The sequence below is a fragment of the Notolepis coatsorum genome, assembly GCF_963971535.1.
Source record: "Notolepis coatsorum genome assembly, chromosome: 6".
Classification (NCBI taxonomy): domain Eukaryota; kingdom Metazoa; phylum Chordata; class Actinopteri; order Aulopiformes; family Paralepididae; genus Notolepis; species Notolepis coatsorum.
The window spans coordinates 27,705,461-27,725,634 of NC_140170.1; the positions used below are offsets into that span (position 1 = coordinate 27,705,461).

The 20,174-nt window shown below is 43.6% G+C and overlaps 1 protein-coding gene across 2 annotated transcripts in view; it reads left to right on the forward strand.

Annotated features, from left to right (window-relative positions):
- The first annotated feature begins 2,651 nt into the window (after positions 1-2,651).
- nedd1 (NEDD1 gamma-tubulin ring complex targeting factor) overlaps positions 2,652-20,174 on the forward strand; it is a 50,709-nt gene continuing 33,186 nt past the window's right edge. For both annotated transcript variants that reach the window (XM_084316127.1, XM_084316128.1), the window contains exons 1-5: positions 2,652-2,717; positions 10,275-10,428; positions 12,304-12,398; positions 17,172-17,288; positions 18,842-18,982. In XM_084316127.1, coding sequence (XP_084172253.1) covers positions 10,293-10,428; positions 12,304-12,398; positions 17,172-17,288; positions 18,842-18,982 — 489 coding nt within the window. In that variant the 5' untranslated portion in view covers positions 2,652-2,717; positions 10,275-10,292. The remainder of the gene's footprint in view (positions 2,718-10,274; positions 10,429-12,303; positions 12,399-17,171; positions 17,289-18,841; positions 18,983-20,174) is intronic.

A 20,174-nucleotide genomic window follows, 5' to 3' on the forward strand; every position in this document is an offset into this window, starting at 1 on the left:
CAACACCACTGTATATATCTCTCATCAACACCACTGTATATATCTCTCATCAACACCACTGTATATATCTCTCAGTCATCAACACCACTGTATATATCTCTCATCAACACCACTGTATATCTATCTCATCAACACCACTGTATATATCTCTCATCAACACCACTGTATATCTATCTCATCAACACCACTGTATATATCTCTCATCAACACCACTGTATATATCTCTCATCAACACCACTGTATATATCTCTCAGTCATCAACACCACTGTATATATCTCTCATCAACACCACTGTATATATCTCTCATCAACACCACTGTATATATCTCTCATTCATCAACACCACTGTATATATCTCTCATCAACACCACTGTATATATCTCTCATCAAGACCACTGTATATATCTCTCATCAACACCACTGTATATATCTCATAAACACCACTGTATATATCTCTCATCAACACCACTGTATATATCTCTCATCAACACCACTGTAACGTTATATATCTCTCATTCATCAACACCGCTGTATATATCTCTCATCAACACTGCTGTATATATCTCTCATCAACACCACTGTATATATCTCTCATCAACACCACTGTATATATCTCTCATCAACACCACTGTATATATCTCTCAGTCATCAACACCACTGTATATATCTCTCATCAACACCACTGTATATATCTCTCATCAACACCACTGTATATATCTCTCATCAACACCACTGTATATATCTCTCAGTCATCAACACCACTGTATATATCTCTCAGTCATCAACACCACTGTATATATCTCTCAGTCATCAACACCACTGTATATCTATCTCATCAACACCACTGTATATCTCTCTCATCAACACCACTGTATATATCTCTCATCAACACCACTATATATCTCTCATCAACACCACTGTATATATCTCTCATCAACACCACTGTATATCTCTCTCATCAACACCACTGTATATATCTCTCAGTCATCAACACCACTGTATATATCTCTCAGTCATCAACACCACTGTATATATCTCTCAGTCATCAACACCACTGTATATATCTCTCAGTCATCAACACCACTGTATATATCTCTCAGTCATCAACACCACTGTATATCTATCTCATCAACACCACTGTATATATCTCTCATCAACACCATGTTATATATCTCTCAGTCATCAACACCACTGTATATATCTCTCATCAAGACCACTGTATATATCTCTCATCAACACCACTGTATATATCTCTCATAAACACCACTGTATATATCTCTCATCAACACCACTGTAACGTTATATATCTCTCATTCATCAACACCGCTGTATATATCTCTCATAAACACCACTGTATATATCTCTCATCAACACCACTGTAACGTTATATATCTCTCATTCATCAACACCGCTGTATATATCTCTCATCAACACCACTGTATATATCTCTCATCAACACCACTGTATATATCTCTCATCAACACCACTGTATATATCTCTCATCAACACCACTGTATATATATATCTCATTCATCAACACCACTGTATATATCTAAACTCTCTGTGTAACAAAACATTATAAAACAATAAAGAAAATGTTGATCATCATTGACCAATGAAAATTAAAGCTTACTAAAGCCCACCCCACCTACCCAACCTCCTCCAATGTACTGTTTCTACGTCAAATGTATACTCTCTTTATTAGACTATTTTTATATCACAAACAGTACTGTATTTGTAGATCTGGTATGTCATAAATGTATAGATGTAGCAGTACTGTCTATCTGTATGTCGTGTGTGTTATATGTTATGATGAATGGAAAATGGGGGACCCTGATGTAAACAAGACGAAAGTCTTTCTCTGGTCTGCATCCCCTTAACTATTGTGTGTATTGAGCCGTACTGTATTGTACCCATTCTGCAATCTGTTAATAAAGTTTTCAATCAATCAATCAATCAATCAATCAATCAATCAATCAATCAATCAGTCTTTACCTTCTCTGTTAGGTATCCACAGTTTAAAACTCCCTCCTGTTTGATACCCACTTTGACCCTTCGAACCTCCCACTCAGGGCAAACCTCCCTCTCTCTCAGGGTGCAGTTCTAGGCCTGTGTCCTACACAGTTAAAGCCTGACAGTCTCTAGTCATCTTTCATTATGCTAACATCTAGTGAAGAAACTGTTCACAAAGAAAATAATCCCCTATTTTTCTGGGGAACCATGGAAGCCCCTCAATGACCCCCGGGAGTCCCCAGACCCCACTTTGAGAACCACCGTACTAGAAGAATCCTGAAACCACCAGAAGTAGATTCAAGATTCATGATTCAAGGTATTTATTTGTCATATGCGCAGTTAAACTCACCGATACACCATACATATTGACACGAAGTCACAAAATATAGACTTAAAATAAAGATGACAGGAAAACGCAGGATCTTATTTATATTTCAGTGAGACTGATTTTTTTTTGTGGAAATAATGTAAGTTTCCATATAATTCCAGCCAGGGCTGTAAACAGAGGCAGGATCCACATGGCGTTAGTTGTTTAGGCCAGCAGAGGGCGCTGATTCCTCATCACATGGATGTCAACAAGAAGGCGGCGTGGAGGTGTTCGCGTCGCGGCTTTTGGTGCCTTGTGACTTGCCGTAGTGGCGGTTGCTGTGGGAGCTGCGCAGGCGCGTTATAAACTATCAAGAAACAAAGTTGTTAATCTTTTGGTATGTATTCCTAATTACCCCCTTGTTTAAAGCGGAAGAGTCAAAACATTTGATTCGTCTGCAGTGACTTCGTCTATTCTAAACGTCGTTTAACTTGTATTTAGTCCAGTTTGATAACTTAACAAACTGGCTAGCTAACTTAGCTCAGAGGTGGCTAACCTGCGAGCTAACTGTTGTTGACTCCTGTCATCGTGCATTCAGTCAAATACATGCATACAGATCTCCATATAACCAGATACATATCTGGGGACATCTATAACTTGTGGCAGTGGAAGAGCTGTGTACTTTCTGAGCGACCACGAAGTCGTTGTTTGTGTTCCTGTAAAGTTGACTAACTAATGATCAAATGAATTAATACCAGATGAGATGTAAAGTGTCACCTGTCACCGTGTACTGTACATCCACCTGTCACCATGTACTGTACATCCACCTGTCACCATGTACTGTACATCCACCTGTCACCGTGTACTGTACATCCACCTGTCACCATGTACTGTACATCCACCTGTCACCATGTACTGTACATCCACCTGTCACCATGTACTGTACATCCACTTTGGACATTTACAGGGGCCAGTTTTGAGTTGCAGTCTCCCGTAGGTGCTCTTTGAGAGCTGTTTTGAAAGTGGGTAGTGATTCACATTCCTTTACAGCTTTGGGTAGGGCGTTCCACATTGATGTGGCATAATTGCGAAACGTGTTTAGTCCCTTGTTTGAGCCAAATCTGGGTTTAACATGATTTGTGGAGCTCCCTCTGGTGTTGTGATCGTGGTATTCACTGACCTTTTCGAAGTATTTTGACATGTACATGGGGTACCTTGGTCGTATAGTGTATCTTGTAGACCAGGCCCATTGCTAGTTGCTGTACTCTGTCGTCTACTCTAAGCCATCCTAGGTTGTCAAAGTTGGCAGGGGTGAGGTGGGTTCTAGTAGAGCCATATGAAATCCGTTTTATTATTTTCCAAATTCCATTTTATTTTTTCCCAAATTCCATTTTTTCCGTTTTAATATTTCAGAATTCTGTATTTAGCTTTTTATGCTCATTTTACCATCAGAAATAGTGTCTAATAAGTGGGAATGAATAAATGTCCACAATTGAATAAGATATAACAGTCCATTTAATGTTTTTAAGTGCTGCAACTCAGAAATACAGTTACATTTTACACAATATTTTTCAATTAATATTGTGACAAAATAAAAATGTCAAGTGTAAACAATAGATACAGCTAGCTACTACTGACATTATCACAAAGACAATGTCAGTAACCTAGCTATATCTATTATATTGTGATGAAATATAGTAATGCATAATTTAGGCACCTTTAGTTTAGTTTATAAAGGACAGTGTATAATGACAATAGTTTGCATTAAACAAATGGATGGGTGCACTAGATTTAGCAAGAAGCTATCATTTCCATCTATAGTCCTATGTACTGTAACGTTTCATAGCTATTTAAGTTTATTTAGATTATAAAGGGCAGTGTATAATGACAATCGTTTGCATTAAACAAATTGATGGGTGCACCAGATTTAGCTAGAAGCTATCATTTCCATCTATAGTCCTATAACGTTACATAGCTATTTAAGTGTATTTAGTTTATAAAGGGCAGTGTATAATGACAATCGTTTGCATTAAACAAATAGTGGGTGCACTAGATTTAGCTAGAAGCGATCATGTCCTAACGTTATAGCCATTTAATCACAATAGTGTCGCAAGTGTTTTTGCGGGTCCAGTCCACGGAACGTTGACAGAATTAGCAAAACACCTTATCACCGGAGGCATAAAAGTCATTAGGATACTGTTCTGCTCTGAATTGAGGGCTTATTGTGGAATTGTTTAGCTTCTTGACGACGTTAACACTGAAGCAGCCAGACGCTTGAGCACCGCGGCTGTGTTGTGTGTAACACGCTGTAGCGTCCCCGCCTCCCCGGTCGCGTGTCCACCCAAAAACGAAATTTCAGTCCAGATTAGGCCAAATTCTGCAATATTCCACGTTTTGCAGTTGATTCCATTTTTATTGGTTAATTCCGCGATTCCGTCCGCGATTCCGTGAACGCGGATTTCATATGGCTCTAGGTTCTAGGAGTAAGGTCAAGCAGTAGTCTGACCAGTTTGTTTTGAGATGTTTGTAATCTTGTTTTTAGTGCCTTTGAGGTGCTTTGGTACCATGAGGTGCAAGCATAGTCGTAGTACCCCTGAATGAGTGCTCCTGCCAGAGTCTTCAGGGTATTCTTGTTACCAGTGAGGAGATCCGGTACAAGAATCAAGTTCGTTGGTTGACTTTTTCGATTACATTGGATGCTATTTTGTCACAGGAAATTTTGCGCTCTATCAAGACGTCACCATCACTTTCGTACCAACCGTGCCCTTATTGGATTATTTATGTTGAGGAAACTGATGAGTTATATTCATTAACACATTGACCGCCACAGCAGGGGGCTCTAATACCCCATTCATTGCCAGGTCTTTATTCAATGGATATAGTTTTAGACTGTGGCATTTGCGAGTGCTTAAAAAAATATCTTATATTATATCTATGGGTCTAATAACGCCGTCGGGTCTCAGTGAGCTGCTTCTAGTCAACATTGCAGAGACAGATTGTTTTTTCAATTCGTACATTTCCGTTTTATACCGTTTTGAATAGAGTATGGTTTGGGTGTTTTTCAGTAATTCCAGGAAAAGGCGAGAAAAATGCATTTGACTGTAATCCAGTCATCCGTTTTTTTTCTTTTTTTTTTCCCTCCTTTTTCCTCCGATTTTCTCCCATCCCAATGTTAGTCGTTATGCCAATTCCCAATCCCCTTCCTGGTCGCTGCGCACTTACCCCCCACAGTCGGTCTGGGAGAGTGGAGGCTATCACGTGCTTCCTCCGACACACGTCCAGCCAATCAACCGCTTCTTTTCACCTGGCAGCGCGGACTCTCACTGAGAGGGCGTAGCGTGTGGAAGGATCACACTATCCCACTTAGATCCTATCCGCGCTTAGCAGGCGCCCCGACCGAACTGTAGGAGTCGCTGTTTACAACGACCCGGACCCACCCCGCCAGCTTCTCCCACCCTCTAATACTGCCAATTGTATTAGTGTGAACGGCCAGCCAAGCTGGTGACACGCCGGGAGCTGTGAGCTGGATTCGAACAGGCGAATCCAGCGTCTCCGGGGTTGGTGACGAACGCAATCTCCGTTACGCCACCTGACCGCCTCCAGTCATCCAGTTGTAAAAAAACAAAAGTGTTCAATATACATATAAATGCAGAGTAGAGAAAAAGTAACTGAGTTACAATACAGTATACAGTACAATGCAGGAATGGGATGAGGTACAACATAGGGTAAGGTGGTATGAGTTGTGCAAATCTCTTTACCAATAAATATAAAGTGTGTTAAAGTGTCTATATTGGGTGCTACAGTGAGTTGTTTATTTAAAGTGAGTGTGTATGTGTGTATGTGTGTGCTGTGAGTGTATTTGATGGTTTGTTACATAGTGTTATTGTCGTTGAGCATCCTGATGGCCTGGGGATAGAAGCTCCTTCTGAGTCTCTCTGTGCTTGCCATGAGACTCCGGTATCGCTTGCCTGACCGCAGCAGTTCATAGAGGCAGTTGTTTGGGTGGCTACTGGCTTGTTGTAAATGTCTTGGAGAGTGGGAAGCCCACCTCCAATTGTGCGTTCGGCTGAACGGGCCACTCTCTGTAGTCTGCTACGGTCTTGTGCAGTGCTATTCCCAAACCAGGAGGTGATATTGCCAGTCAGGATGCTCTCTATTGTGCATGAGTAGAAGTTCTTAAGGATCTTCTGACTCACGTTGAACTTCCTTAGGCGCCTAAGGAAGTAGAGGCGTTGCTGTGCCTTCTTGACTACACTGTCAAATGTGTGTGGTCCATGTCAAGTCCTCGGATATGTGGACTCCGAGTAGGCCTGCCGCGATAAGCAATAAATCGATTAATTGCCGCGATAATTAAAATGAATGCAATGATTTTGACGGGCGCGATTAATTGCTATTTGCGCGTTTGTTTGAGACGGAACCAGTGCCCCTTGTCAGTCACTGTCCGTGTTGGGAGGCGGGCCGCTGGCTTTACTACAGAGCACAGCACAGGAGCTCCGTGGGGCTAACGTTACCCCTCATTGTGTCTATTCTACTAGCATTAACGTTACTCATACAAACAATCAATAGCGAGTTATATTGATCACGCTATGTACGATAGCCATGCTAAAACGCTAGCACAACATTAGCACCTAACCTAACAACAAGCCTTAACAAGTCAGCGATCCTTTTGCGAGACTAAACTCTCCGCTCGGTGGCAAATTGTGTTGATGTCGGTTTTGTTTAATCAATAAATGAGGCAGAATACACAGTGACTGTATCCTTTGTTTATTGCACTTGTGCCTGCTGCAAACATAATGATTATGAAATCCTATGCGAGACATTAAAGATGGCGGCGTTCTGTTTTCGTTCAGACTCCCTCAGACTCTCCAACGAGTGACGCGTCTCTATTCTGACCAATCAGTGGTCTGCAGTGTTTCACGTGACTTTTCTGGTACCACTTCTACTCGCTTGGAACCACGACAGAGCAGGGACTAAAAAAGTACCTGATAATCACAACAATACTTCCGGTCCGGTCGGTGGGCTTCAAAATAAAAGTCTAAAACACCGGAAAAGACGGAGCGGTGGGCTTCAAAATAAAAGTTTTGGGAAATAAATTTCTCCATTCTCTAACCGGTCGCAAAAATATCGCTTATCGCGATATTTTCGGGGGCAATTAATCGCCCAGCAAAATGTGTTATCGTGGCAGGCCTAACTCCGAGGTACTTAAAACTGTTCACTCTCTCGACCGGTGCCCCGTAGTGAATAATATTTAGTATATATAATATTATAGTAGCAAGTATAGTCTATTACTATTATTTGATATGCCATTTAAAACATCAACAGTATTATGTGTTTAATCAACTTACAAACTCGTTTTGTCATGTAATTTAAATATGTTTTATAAGATGTGTGATACAATGTATTATGTAGGATTATAATCTGAAATTAGCAGATTGTGGCGTCGCCCCTGGACAGGTATCACGGCTTGGTGCCACGGGCGCCCACTTTGGGAAACACTGACTAGAGTGTAGACTAGACGCAGTGGTTCCCAAAGTCGGGGTCGCGACCCAAAGGTGGGCCGCGAGCAGCCACGGGTGGGCCGCGAGATGATTTAAAATAATAAAAAAACTAAAAAATAAAAAATAAAACAAAATATTTTTTAATTTTTAATTTTTTAATTTTTTAATTTTAATTTTTTTTTGTCAGGCCACTGAACTTAGAAGCAGGCCAGGACAGTGTTTCTAGTTGTATTCTAAAATGTGACTATATGGGCCCCTGGACAGGTATCACGGCTTGGTGCCACGGGCGCCCACTTTGGGAAACACTGACTAGAGTGTAGACTAGACGCAGTGGTTCCCAAAGTCAGGGTCGCGACCCAAAGGTGGGCCGCGAGCAGCCACGGGTGGGCCGCGAGATGATTTAAAATAATAAAAAAACAAAACAAAAAAAAATAAAAAAAAATATTTTTTAATTTTTTATTTTTTAATTTTTAAATTTAAATTTTTTTTTGTCAGGTCACTGAACTTAGAAGCAGGCCAGGACAGTGTTTCTAGTTGTATTCTAAAATGTGACTATATGGGCCCCTGGACAGGTATCACGGCTTGGTGCCACGGGCGCCCACTTTGGGAAACACTGACTAGAGTGTAGACTAGACGCAGTGGTTCCCAAAGTCGGGGTCAGAAGCAGGCCAGGACAGTGTTTCTAGTTGTATTCTAAAATGTGACTATATGGTTTTATATTAACTTAATAAATAAACAAAAACGAAAAATCTACTTATTTCAACGAACATTTCAAACTAAATAACAGATTATGCACATAAAACGCTGAAAACAACCGAAGCAACAATAGTATTTTAATGAGGCTATTATTATTATCATTATTATTTTGCAACAAGTTAGCCCTCTCATAAATAGCACATATAAATCAATAACTAACTTGAACTAACTTAATAGGATTGAAGTGATATTTGGCTTAAAAAATCGGTCGTCTGGCAAAAAAAAAAAAAAAAAAAACTAGACGATGTGCATTGGGCCGCGGCTCTCTGACGCCTTATTTTCTGGGCCCTGGCCTGAAAAGTTTGGGAACCCCTGGACTAGAGGTCTGAGCCCTCGCCTACTAACGCAGAGATCCTCCCATTCATTCAGAAATAAATGCATTCGAAAAGTTTATTTAGGAACCAATCATTTTAACATAAAAATAAATGTTCTTGTTTTTTTGCGGTTACCGCGGCGGTTTGAATGGCTTCGCAAATTTGTGCGGTAAGGAAAAAAAAATCAATACCGCGGCAGCCCTAGTATCATGTTTCTCTTTTGTTGGCTGGGTTTGCGCATGCGGGTTAAGGGAGAGGTGGGCTATCGCGTCATCGGTTCAGGAAAGACGCGTATCGGCTTGTAAATACGGGAACGCAAGGGGGGCATCTTCAGATTTGTCCACTCTGGGAGCCGTTCTCAGAAGATAGCGTATTATTCAGGCTCCCTGAATGCAGTTCCGTGTGGATGAAAGGTGCATACGATAAAATACTTTGACAGATACAACCGAAATCGTTTTTGTCTGGACATGGCCTTGTTGTGGTGTTGTTCAGGCTGTGAGACTCTGGTTGTGTTCCCCACGCAGGCTGAGAGACTCTGGTTGTGTTCCCCACGCAGGCTGAGAGACTCTGGTTGTGTTCCCCACGCAGGCTGAGAGACTCTGGTTGTGTTCCCCACGCAGGCTGTGAGACTCTGGTTGTGTTCCCCACGCAGGCTGAGAGACTCTGGTTGTGTTCCCCACGCAGGCTGAGAGACTCTGGTTGTGTTCCCCACGCAGGCTGAGAGACTCTGGTTGTGTTCCCCACGCAGGCTGTGAGACTGGTTGTGTTCCCCACGCAGGCTGAGAGACTGGTTGTGTTCCCCACGCAGGCTGAGAGACTCTGGTTGTGTTCCCCACGCAGGCTGAGAGACTCTGGTTGTGTTCCCCACGCAGGCTGAGAGACTCTGGTTGTGTTCCCCACGCAGGCTGAGAGACTCTGGTTGTGTTCCCCACGCAGGCTGAGATACTCTGGTTGTGTTCCCCACGCAGGCTGTGAGACTCTGGTTGTGTTCCCCACGCAGGCTGAGAGAGACTCTGGTTGTGTTCCCCACGCAGGCTGAGAGACTCTGGTTGTGTTCCCCACGCAGGCCGAGAGACTCTGGTTGTGTTCCCCACGCAGGCTGTGAGACTCTGGTTGTGTTCCCCACGCAGGCTGAGAGACTCTGGTTGTGTTCCCCACGCAGGCTGAGAGACTCTGGTTGTGTTCCCCACGCAGGCTGAGAGACTCTGGTTGTGTTCCCCACGCAGGCTGAGAGACTCTGGTTGTGTTCCCCACGCAGGCTGAGAGACTCTGGTTGTGTTCCCCACGCAGGCTGAGAGACTCTGGTTGTGTTCCCCACGCAGGCTGAGAGACTCTGGTTGTGTTCCCCACGCAGGCTGAGAGACTCTGGTTGTGTTCCCCACGCAGGCTGAGAGACTGGGAGCCATGGAGGAGGTGGTGCGTCTGGTGTCCTCCGGCGACTGTGTGAAGGTCTGGGACTCGGCCTCCATGGCCGTGTTGGAGCAGTTTAACCCTCACAGCGCCACACACCCCGTGGCCCAGGTCTGCTGGAGCAGCAACAGTATCCAAACACACCTGTCTGACCCTGACCTTTAACCTTTAACCCTCAAACACACCTGTCTAACCCTGACCTTTAACCTTTAACCCTCAAACACACCTGTCTAACCCTGACCTTTAACCTTTAACCCTCAAACTCACCTGCCTAACCCTGACCTTTAACCCTCAAACACACCTGTCTAACCCTGACCTTTAACCTTTAACCCTCAAACTCACCTGTCTAACCCTAACCCTCAAACTCACCTGTCTAACCCTAACCCTCAAACACACCTGTCTAACCCTAACCCTCAACCTCCTACAGCAACTTGTTGAAAAGGACTCCTAGGGTCCCCCGTTATTTGTAAGACTTATTTGTATTTATGTAAATTGTGCATGGGGTCATTATACTCAAATGAAACACAGAAGATAGACTGTGTGTGTGTGTGCACGTGCGTGCGTGTGTGTGAGTGAGAGAATAATAATAATAATAATTTATGCAAACAATAAGCAAAAAAAGCTAAATGCTCATTTCATTTGGGGGTTTCAATGTAAAACGTGGTACCTCAGCTTGTATCAGTACTTTTTGGAGATGTTCAGCACATTCTAACAATACTGATAAGTGATTATTCTGGTCACTAGTAGTGATGACTGATAATACTGATAACTGATAAGTGATTATGTTGGTCACTATAGTGATGATTATGTTGGTCACTATAGAGATGATTATGTTGGTCACTACTGAAGCAACATTCTGAAATATTTATTTTCAGAACATCGTTAACTAGGGATGTCCCGATCCGATCACGTGATTTTCCAAAGATCGGGATCGGCAAAAAACAAACATGACCATGTTCACGTCTTAAACTCATACTGAGGCCTTAGTTTTGGTTTTAAATTGCATATCATCATTCATTTATTTATTGTCACACAGAGCAGAAGAATTTTGCCAAAACAAACGCATTTCCTTTGATTTAATTATACATCAAATGATTTATGTCAAGGATTGCAATGCCTCGCTTGAATGAAGTTAACTTTTCACCTGGATAACGTCAACATTCAGGGTGAATGTAATGTAAGAAATTGGGATAAAAAAACAAATAAAAAAAATGTAAATATATATATATATTTTTTGATCGGATCGGGAAAGATCGGTATCGGTAGATACTCAAAATCACATGATCGGGATCGGATCGGGAGCAAAAAAATTTGATCGGGACATCCCTATCTTTAACACTTAAGACATCACTACAAAACCATCACCTCTGGGTTCACGCACAAGGAGAACAGACACAACAGCTCAAATGTGTTTGAAACTGTACAGTTGTTTTCATGGGGAAACTTATCAGGATAATAATGGATATTGTTTAATTGTCCAGCTGTATGTTATTTAGGGCTGACCTCGGTTTAGTCGAATAGTCGACTAATCGATCGAAAGGAGCCGTAGTCGACTGCCAACCTCTTAGTGGAATGCAAAAAAATATATATTATAATTTATTTTATTTTTTATAAATCATTCTTTCCAAAAGTAAAGAGGCCTATAAGCGTGGCTAACCCTAATGGTGCACATACCAGCGAGGCTAGCTGCCTGAGAAAACGGGCACAGAGGCACTGGAAGAGGATTTCACACACTAGACATATCGAGATGTATCCATCAGTGGACCAATTGCATGCTTTACATTTTTTTTTAATTATATATATTTTTTGCATTCAGGGGGGTAGTCGACTATCGGCAAATTTCAGGTCAGGTCAGGCTCCCTAACCCCAGGCCTCAGGTCAGTATTGTGTCTAATCATGTCCACTAACGGCTGGGTCAGGCTCCCTAACCCCAGGCCTCAGGTCAGTATTGTGTCTAATCATGTCCACTAACAGCTGGGTCAGGCTCCCTAACCCCAGGCCTCAGATCAGTACCTGGTCAGCGCCAGCAGCATCGGAGACAAGCTGGTGGTGTCCAGCCTCAAGTCCACTGCTGTGCCCGTGGTGGAGCTGGCCGAGGGGGTGAGTCATGACCTCATACTGTAAACAACAACACAGTAGACCAGCTGTGAGCAGGTAAACAACAGCACAGTAGACCAGCTGTGAGCAGGTAAACAACAGCACAGTAGACCAGGGCCCTATTCCCCGTACCTGGTTCAACTAAGTCGATCAAAAGTCCCATTGATGTTTGAATCCGCGCTTTCCCTGTTCCTCGAACGCTGATTCAGTCTCGTTAATTCGAACCAGACTTGATGCTCAGGATAATTGCGCGTGGCCGCCTCACCTGAAAAGACAGCAGGTGTCGATCCCAGAAATCCTGATTTTCTAACGCCATTGATTGATTGATTGATTGATTGATTGATTGATTTAAAACTTTATTAACAGATTGCAGAATGGGTACAATACAGTACGGCTCAATACTTGCCGACAAGTTAAATGCATAATCTATAGGCTAATTTTAAATCCCTCATTACCCCAATGAATCAGATTATATTTCTTTAAATGTGCCTGCTGGCAGTAGGCTTAATGGAATGAATAATCAAATGAGATCTTGCTAGCGAAAATAATTTGTTCAACTCTTTCAGAATACGGATAAAAACAAGCCCAAATAGTATATCTAATTGATACGAATTATATTATGAGGATATCTGTACTGTATGTGCTTAGGTATTATGTACTATATAAATACATGGTTCCCAAAGAGAGGCTTGGAGAGAGGCTTGCAGTTACACTATTAATCAGGTTTTAATCAGTTTTGGACATCAATGTCACATCATCCATACATGCATTGAATTGATTAACCTTTGGTTTATACCAGTGACACCTCATGTTCATCATCAGATAACAGTTCTTGAAATGATAAATGCATTTTCTCATTCATTCATCAAAATCGTCAAAGGCTCATTCAATTTATCAAGTCAAGTCACGTCACGTCATCAAATCCATCAAACAGCGCATCTCCTCATACATTTTAATCCCAGTTACAATATCACAATAACGTGTGACACTGTCAGTGACAGTGATACAATTAAACAATCCACAGATTCAGATTCCTCATAATTCACATCCACAATCCACGCATAGACGCTTCAGCTTGAATGAAACACAATCCGGGCGCTCCGTTAAGCAAATACACAGTGAAGAATTAGAGCTGCCGCGGTATTGATGTTTTCCTTACCGCACACATTTGCAAAATATTTCCTACCGCCGCGGTTATTACCGCACGCACACAAAAAAAAAAAGAAAAAGTTTGAATGCATTTTTTTTTTAGTAGTAGTCTACTCTTTATAGCATATAGCCTGCCTCTAGTCTAAATGTCTATCTTTAGAGGATGACTTTGCAGCATGAATATTGTTTGGGATTCGGCAAGCACGCATTAGTTATTGAAAGTGAAACACGGATTCGAAGTTTCCCCTCTGGTCGTGCGCAGTTCACTCGGTGTCGCGGGCAGGGGTGGTTACCCCTAACCCCCCCGACCCTTTCTTATTATTATTACTATAAAGTTACTACTTTATAATAAAGGCATTCGTTTGGTGGCATTAACATTATATAGTTATACGTTCAATAACATCAGCGTATTTACCGGACCATATCAAGGCAAGCAATACTCTATTCATATCTCAGTTCCTTTCTTTGCTCAGAGCGTGCTGAGTTGTCCCATTCTGCGGTCTGTTAATAAAGTTTTCAATCAGACAAGTGTATAGAACGAAGGGCTTTTATTATAACATTCGTTGCAGACAGTAAAATCATTATGTCTCGTTTAGTACTCCTGAAGAGCGATGGTAGTCCACTCCGGCGGAGAGTTAAAGCTAACGTTATTAGCCGTGTTGTGATGAGCTGACATTCAGGACGTAAAAAACGTGTGACGCGTCTCTCTTCTGACCAATCAGTGGTCTGCAATGTTTCACGTGACTTTTCTGGTACCCAATAGGGTCGCTTGGAACCTCGATGGAGGAGTAGGGTATATCTGCAGAGCCGCAAGCCCAACGAGAGGAGGGTAATTTATTATTATTATTATAAAAAACAGCGGTGACGCGGTATTCAGCCTACTCTGCGGTGGCCGTGATGTAACAGCGATACCGCGGTAATGCGGTAATCGCGGCAGCTCTACGAAGAATATTAAACTAATCAGAGCCAAACACATTTGCAATGATCCGTTTAGTCCGTTATTAAAATAACTGTGTGTCGCGGGCGCCGTATCCGTATAACTATGACGTGCATTATATAGGACAAAGTAAATCTATGATTTATCAGCATTTTAGGTCTATTATTTTACATTTCAAAAGCACAAAAACATAATTTAGAATGGTATAATGGGATCTAGACTGTGAGAATTATTTCAGGAAGCGAGCTGCATTTCTTTGCGAGGGTGTGGCCATGGTTCATCCAGCTAACTGAACTAAACTCTGCCCTCGACCAGGTTCAAACTTTCTGATCTGTTACCATAGCGATTTAGAAAATCCGACGTCGGGGAACGGAAAGGTCTGGCTTAAGTCAAGCTATGCTGAAAATGATCCGGCTAACTCAGTTAGCCAGGTACGAGGCGCTGGCAAAGAGGGGCATGAGATGGGCATAACCCCCGGCGGGCAATGTGTTAAGGGGATGCAGACCAGAGAAAGACTTTCGTCTTGTTTACATCAGGGTCCCCCATTTTCAATTCATCGTGACATTTATGACATACACGACATACCGATATCATGACATTTATGACACAAATTGATCTCTAAACAATGTTTATGTCTCCACAATGCAATGGTATGATTCTAGCCTGGTAGGTTAAGCCACCGTTCGACGCAGTTTCTATATCTATCCCACCGTGTCTGTGTCAAATCTTGTACACGTTCTTTCTGAACGGACGTGAGATGCATATAACATTGTTTAGAAACCTTTTTGCGAACTTTAGAAGGTGCTTTTCTGTCCATTTTAGTCCGTAACGTTAGAGTGTGGATGCAATTTCTTTGTCGACACCGGATCGACCAATAGCAGATCTCGTTGTTTCGACGACCTCGCAACAATTGCGTCAAATAAAACTCTGTGGTGACAAAATATCCGCTCGCGAGGAAAGATCTAGTCCCGACTTAAAAATTATGATTGCGCAAAATGGGCTATTTTGTCAATGGAGATTGTCAATTGTGTAATTCGCCGAGGTGGGAACGGGATGAAATTAGTTGATACGTTTGCTTCCTATTTATAAAACCATGTGTTCGTTTTTGCTTGGTGGTACAATTGGAACCATAAGTGCAGTCAATGATAATAATAATAATAATCTTTATTTATATAACAATAATAATGATAATAATAGGGATGTCCGATATTATCGGCCTACCGATATTATCGGCTGATATTGGTATTAAAATGTGATATCGGAAAATATTTTTTTTTTTTTTTTTTTTTTTTTACATTTTCTATAACCTTTATTTACCCAGGCAAGCAAGTAAGAACAAATTCTGATTTTATTTATTGTCAAAAGTATGCATAATGTTATGTTAATTCCACAACAAGACATAATTACCTGAAATTATTCTGTTTTTTGGGGGGGGGGGGGGGGGGCCCTGCATATATCGGTATCGGTTGATATCGGTATCGGAAATTAAGAGTTGGACAATATCGGTATATCGGTATCGGTAAAAAAGCCAATATCGAGCATCCCTAGATAATAATAATAACTTTATTTATATTATAACACCTTTCATACAAGGATTGCTGCCTTGATCACCTGAGACGCTGCAATGACACACTTCATAAATGCACTTAGTTACCAAATCTCTCAAGACCTAAAGAGCGTCGCTTTAACTGCGCGCTGCAATTAGCGCCCACCTTTGTGAATTGTGTGTTTTTTGACGAGGCTAATTTGCACCTGTTCCGCCCATATTACCTCATTTAAATCCCCGCAAATGGCACCGAGACGCAATGCTGGGGGCAACGCAGTTACCACCGCATTTCACCCTCTGCGCCTCCTCTGTGAATTAGCCAACTGTGTTTCAGAGCCGTCTGCGCCGGCATAGCGTCAGAAGAAGCCACGCAGTCCCTTTGTGAATTCACCCCGAAGGTCTTCAGTTGCAACACAAACTGCCTTCCTGCACATGTTCACTTCAGGCTCGTAGGCAGAACTGTTGAGCTCCAGCTCTGGCTTCTGTAACTATGCTATTAAATATACTATTACATGTGCGGCTACATGGCGTAGTGGGCAAGGCACTCGCCACGAATGCGGAGACGCTGGGCTCGCCTGTTCGATCCCAGCGCTCCACATTGCTTTCAGTTTAGCTGGTCGTTCATACTAATACACATTGGCCGTATTAGGGGGTGGGAAACTGATGGGTGAGGATCGGGCGTTGTGGACAGCGACTCCTACAGGTCGGTTGGTGTGTCTGTGCAGTAGAATCAGGAAGTGTCGGGGGCAGCGTGAGCCTCCCACGCGTTACTCCTCGACACTGAGAGATCGAGCTGCGCAGGTGAAAAGATGCGACTGCTGTTACCTCAAGTACCGGAGGGGACTTGTGCTATGTATGACTTAGTCCACATTGCAGCCGGCTTGTGAGAGGCAAGAAACAGCGTTCGTGACAGGGGAGGGTTGAATTGGATGATACGAAATTGGGATGGGAGAAAATATAGAAAATGGGAGAAAAAGTGGATAAAAAAAATATATATACTATTACATCTACAAGAATTCAAACAAATGGATTGGAGTGTGTCCCAGTCTTTTCTTCATCAAGGTAAACGTTACCAAAACCAAAGGAGTTAAGTTGACGAGAGCGTTTGAATGATATGTGAGAAACATGTTTTGTGTCCCGACAGAAACAACAGACCCGCGTCAGTCTGAGCTCCTCGTCTCAGTACCTGGTGAGCGGAGGCCTGGACCACACGGTGAACATCTGGGACCTGAAGAACAAGAGGCTCCATCGCACCCTCAAGGTACCTGACTCTCTCTCCCTCTCTCCCTCTCTCTCTCCCTCTCTCCCTCTCTCCCTCTCTCCCTTTCTCCCTCCCTCCCTCCCTCCCTCCTCAGGACCACAGGGAGGAGGTGACGTGTGTCTCCTTCAACGCCTCTGACAGCTATGTGGCCTCCTCTCTCTCTCCTCAGGACCACAGGGAGGAGGTGACGTGTGTCTCCTTCAACACCTCTGACAGCTATGTGGCCTCCTCTCTCTCTCCTCAGGACCACAGGGAGGAGGTGACGTGTGTCTCCTTCAACGCCTCTGACAGCTATGTGGCCTTCTCTCTCTCTCTCCTCAGGACCACAGGGAGGAGGTGACGTGTGTCTCCTTCAACACCTCTGACAGCTATGTGGCCTTCTCTCTCTCTCTCCTCAGGACCACAGGGAGGAGGTGACGTGTGTCTCCTTCAACGCCTCTGACAGCTACGTGGCCTCCTCTCTCTCTCTCCTCAGGACCACAGGGAGGAGGTGACGTGTGTCTCCTTCAACGCCTCTGACAGCTATGTGGCCTCCTCTCTCTCTCTCCTCAGGACCACAGGGAGGAGGTGACGTGTGTCTCCTTCAACACCTCTGACAGCTATGTGGCCTCCTCTCTCTCTCCTCAGGACCACAGGGAGGAGGTGACGTGTGTCTCCTTCAACGCCTCTGACAGCTATGTGGCCTCCTCTCTCTCTCTCCTCAGGACCACAGGGAGGAGGTGACGTGTGTCTCCTTCAACGCCTCTGACAGCTATGTGGCCTCCTCTCTCTCTCTCCTCAGGACCACAGGGAGGAGGTGACGTGTGTCTCCTTCAACGCCTCTGACAGCTATGTGGCCTCCTCTCTCTCTCTCCTCAGGACCACAGGGAGGAGGTGACGTGTGTCTCCTTCAACGCCTCTGACAGCTATGTGGCCTCCTCTCTCTCTCTCTCCTCAGGACCACAGGGAGGAGGTGACGTGTGTCTCCTTCAACGCCTCTGACAGCTATGTGGCCTCCTCTCTCTCTCTCCTCAGGACCACAGGGAGGAGGTGACGTGTGTCTCCTTCAACGCCTCTGACAGCTATGTGGCCTCCTCTCTCTCTCTCCTCAGGACCACAGGGAGGAGGTGACGTGTGTCTCCTTCAACGCCTCTGACGGCTATGTGGCCTCCTCTCTCTCTCTCCTCAGGACCACAGGGAGGAGGTGACGTGTGTCTCCTTCAACGCCTCTGACAGCTATGTGGCCTTCTCTCTCTCTCTCCTCAGGACCACAGGGAGGAGGTGACGTGTGTCTCCTTCAACACCTCTGACAGCTATGTGGCCTCCTCTCTCTCTCTCCTCAGGACCACAGGGAGGAGGTGACGTGTGTCTCCTTCAACGCCTCTGACAGCTATGTGGCCTCCTCTCTCTCTCTCCTCAGGACCACAGGGAGGAGGTGACGTGTGTCTCCTTCAACGCCTCTGACAGCTATGTGGCCTCCTCTCTCTCTCTCCTCAGGACCACAGGGAGGAGGTGACGTGTGTCTCCTTCAACACCTCTGACAGCTATGTGGCCTTCTCTCTCTCTCTCCTCAGGACCACAGGGAGGAGGTGACGTGTGTCTCCTTCAACGCCTCTGACAGCTACGTGGCGTCCGGCTCCACCAGCGGTGACCTCATCCTCCACAGCGTCACCACCAACATGTCCAGCAAGGCCTTTGGCCACGGAGCCAATCAGGTGACAGTATCTCAAACAGTCAGCCAATCAGGTGACAGTATCTCAAACAGTCAGCCAATCAGGTGACAGTGTCTCAGTCAAACGGCCAATCAGGTGACACAGATTCTGTAGCGTTGCACCAATTCATGGTATTCCATCACATGCATGTTGGTTGTTAAACGACTGTAGTCAAATAACAGGTGATTTATCATTCAATTACATTTAATTGTTATTTAATGAATGATGTACAAGAGACGTGAGGAAGTGCATCCCTACATCTCAGGCCATGTCACTCGATTAAAGGGGAACGACGACCACAAAACTAAAGGTGCTAAAACAAATGAGTGAAGTCTGAAGCTGCTCCATAGATGGTGCATCGAGAGAGATGGTAAAGATGACACTGAGAGACACCCAGGAGAATGTTCTGAGTATATGATGGTATAGATGACACTGAGAGACACCCAGGAGAATGTTCTGAGTATATGATGGTATAGATGACACTGAGAGACACCCAGGAGAATGTTCTGAGTATATGATGGTATAGATGACACTGAGAGACACCCAGGAGAATGTTCTGAGTATATGATGGTATAGATGACACTGAGAGACACCCAGGAGAGCGTTCTGAGTATATGATGGTATAGATGACACTGAGAGACACCCAGGAGAATGTTCTGAGTATATGATGTTATAGATGACACAGAGAGACACCCAGGAGAATGTTCTGAGTATATGATGTTATATAGATGACACTGAGAGACACCCAGGAGAATGTTTCACAACTCAGAAGACTACTATAGAATAAAGCTTGTTTGGATAAAAGATCAAATGAAAATTATGTGGGTTCACAAAATCAGTTTCCCATTTATCTTTAAGTTTAGTGTTATTTCTCTGGTGTCTGGCTCTGGGAGAGAGTAGCTCCTGGTCACATCTTGATTGAACTTTCCCTAGACCATAGGAACAACATTGAGTTGTGTATTCATTAGGGCCGTCTTAAATACTTCGAAGCTTCGTTTCGATGGGCATGGGAGTCGAATATGAAAATAAAATTAGGCAAAACTGCAAATGTGCATGTCGTGCTTGAAAAATTAACCTGGCTTTAAGCTTGTTTATCAGGTTCCAGGGGTGTTTTATGCATTTTCCCTGTTACTGCCAGGTGTACGACTGTACAGGTGCATTGCTACTAAGCCTCGGGCAGCGCTATTATTTAAGA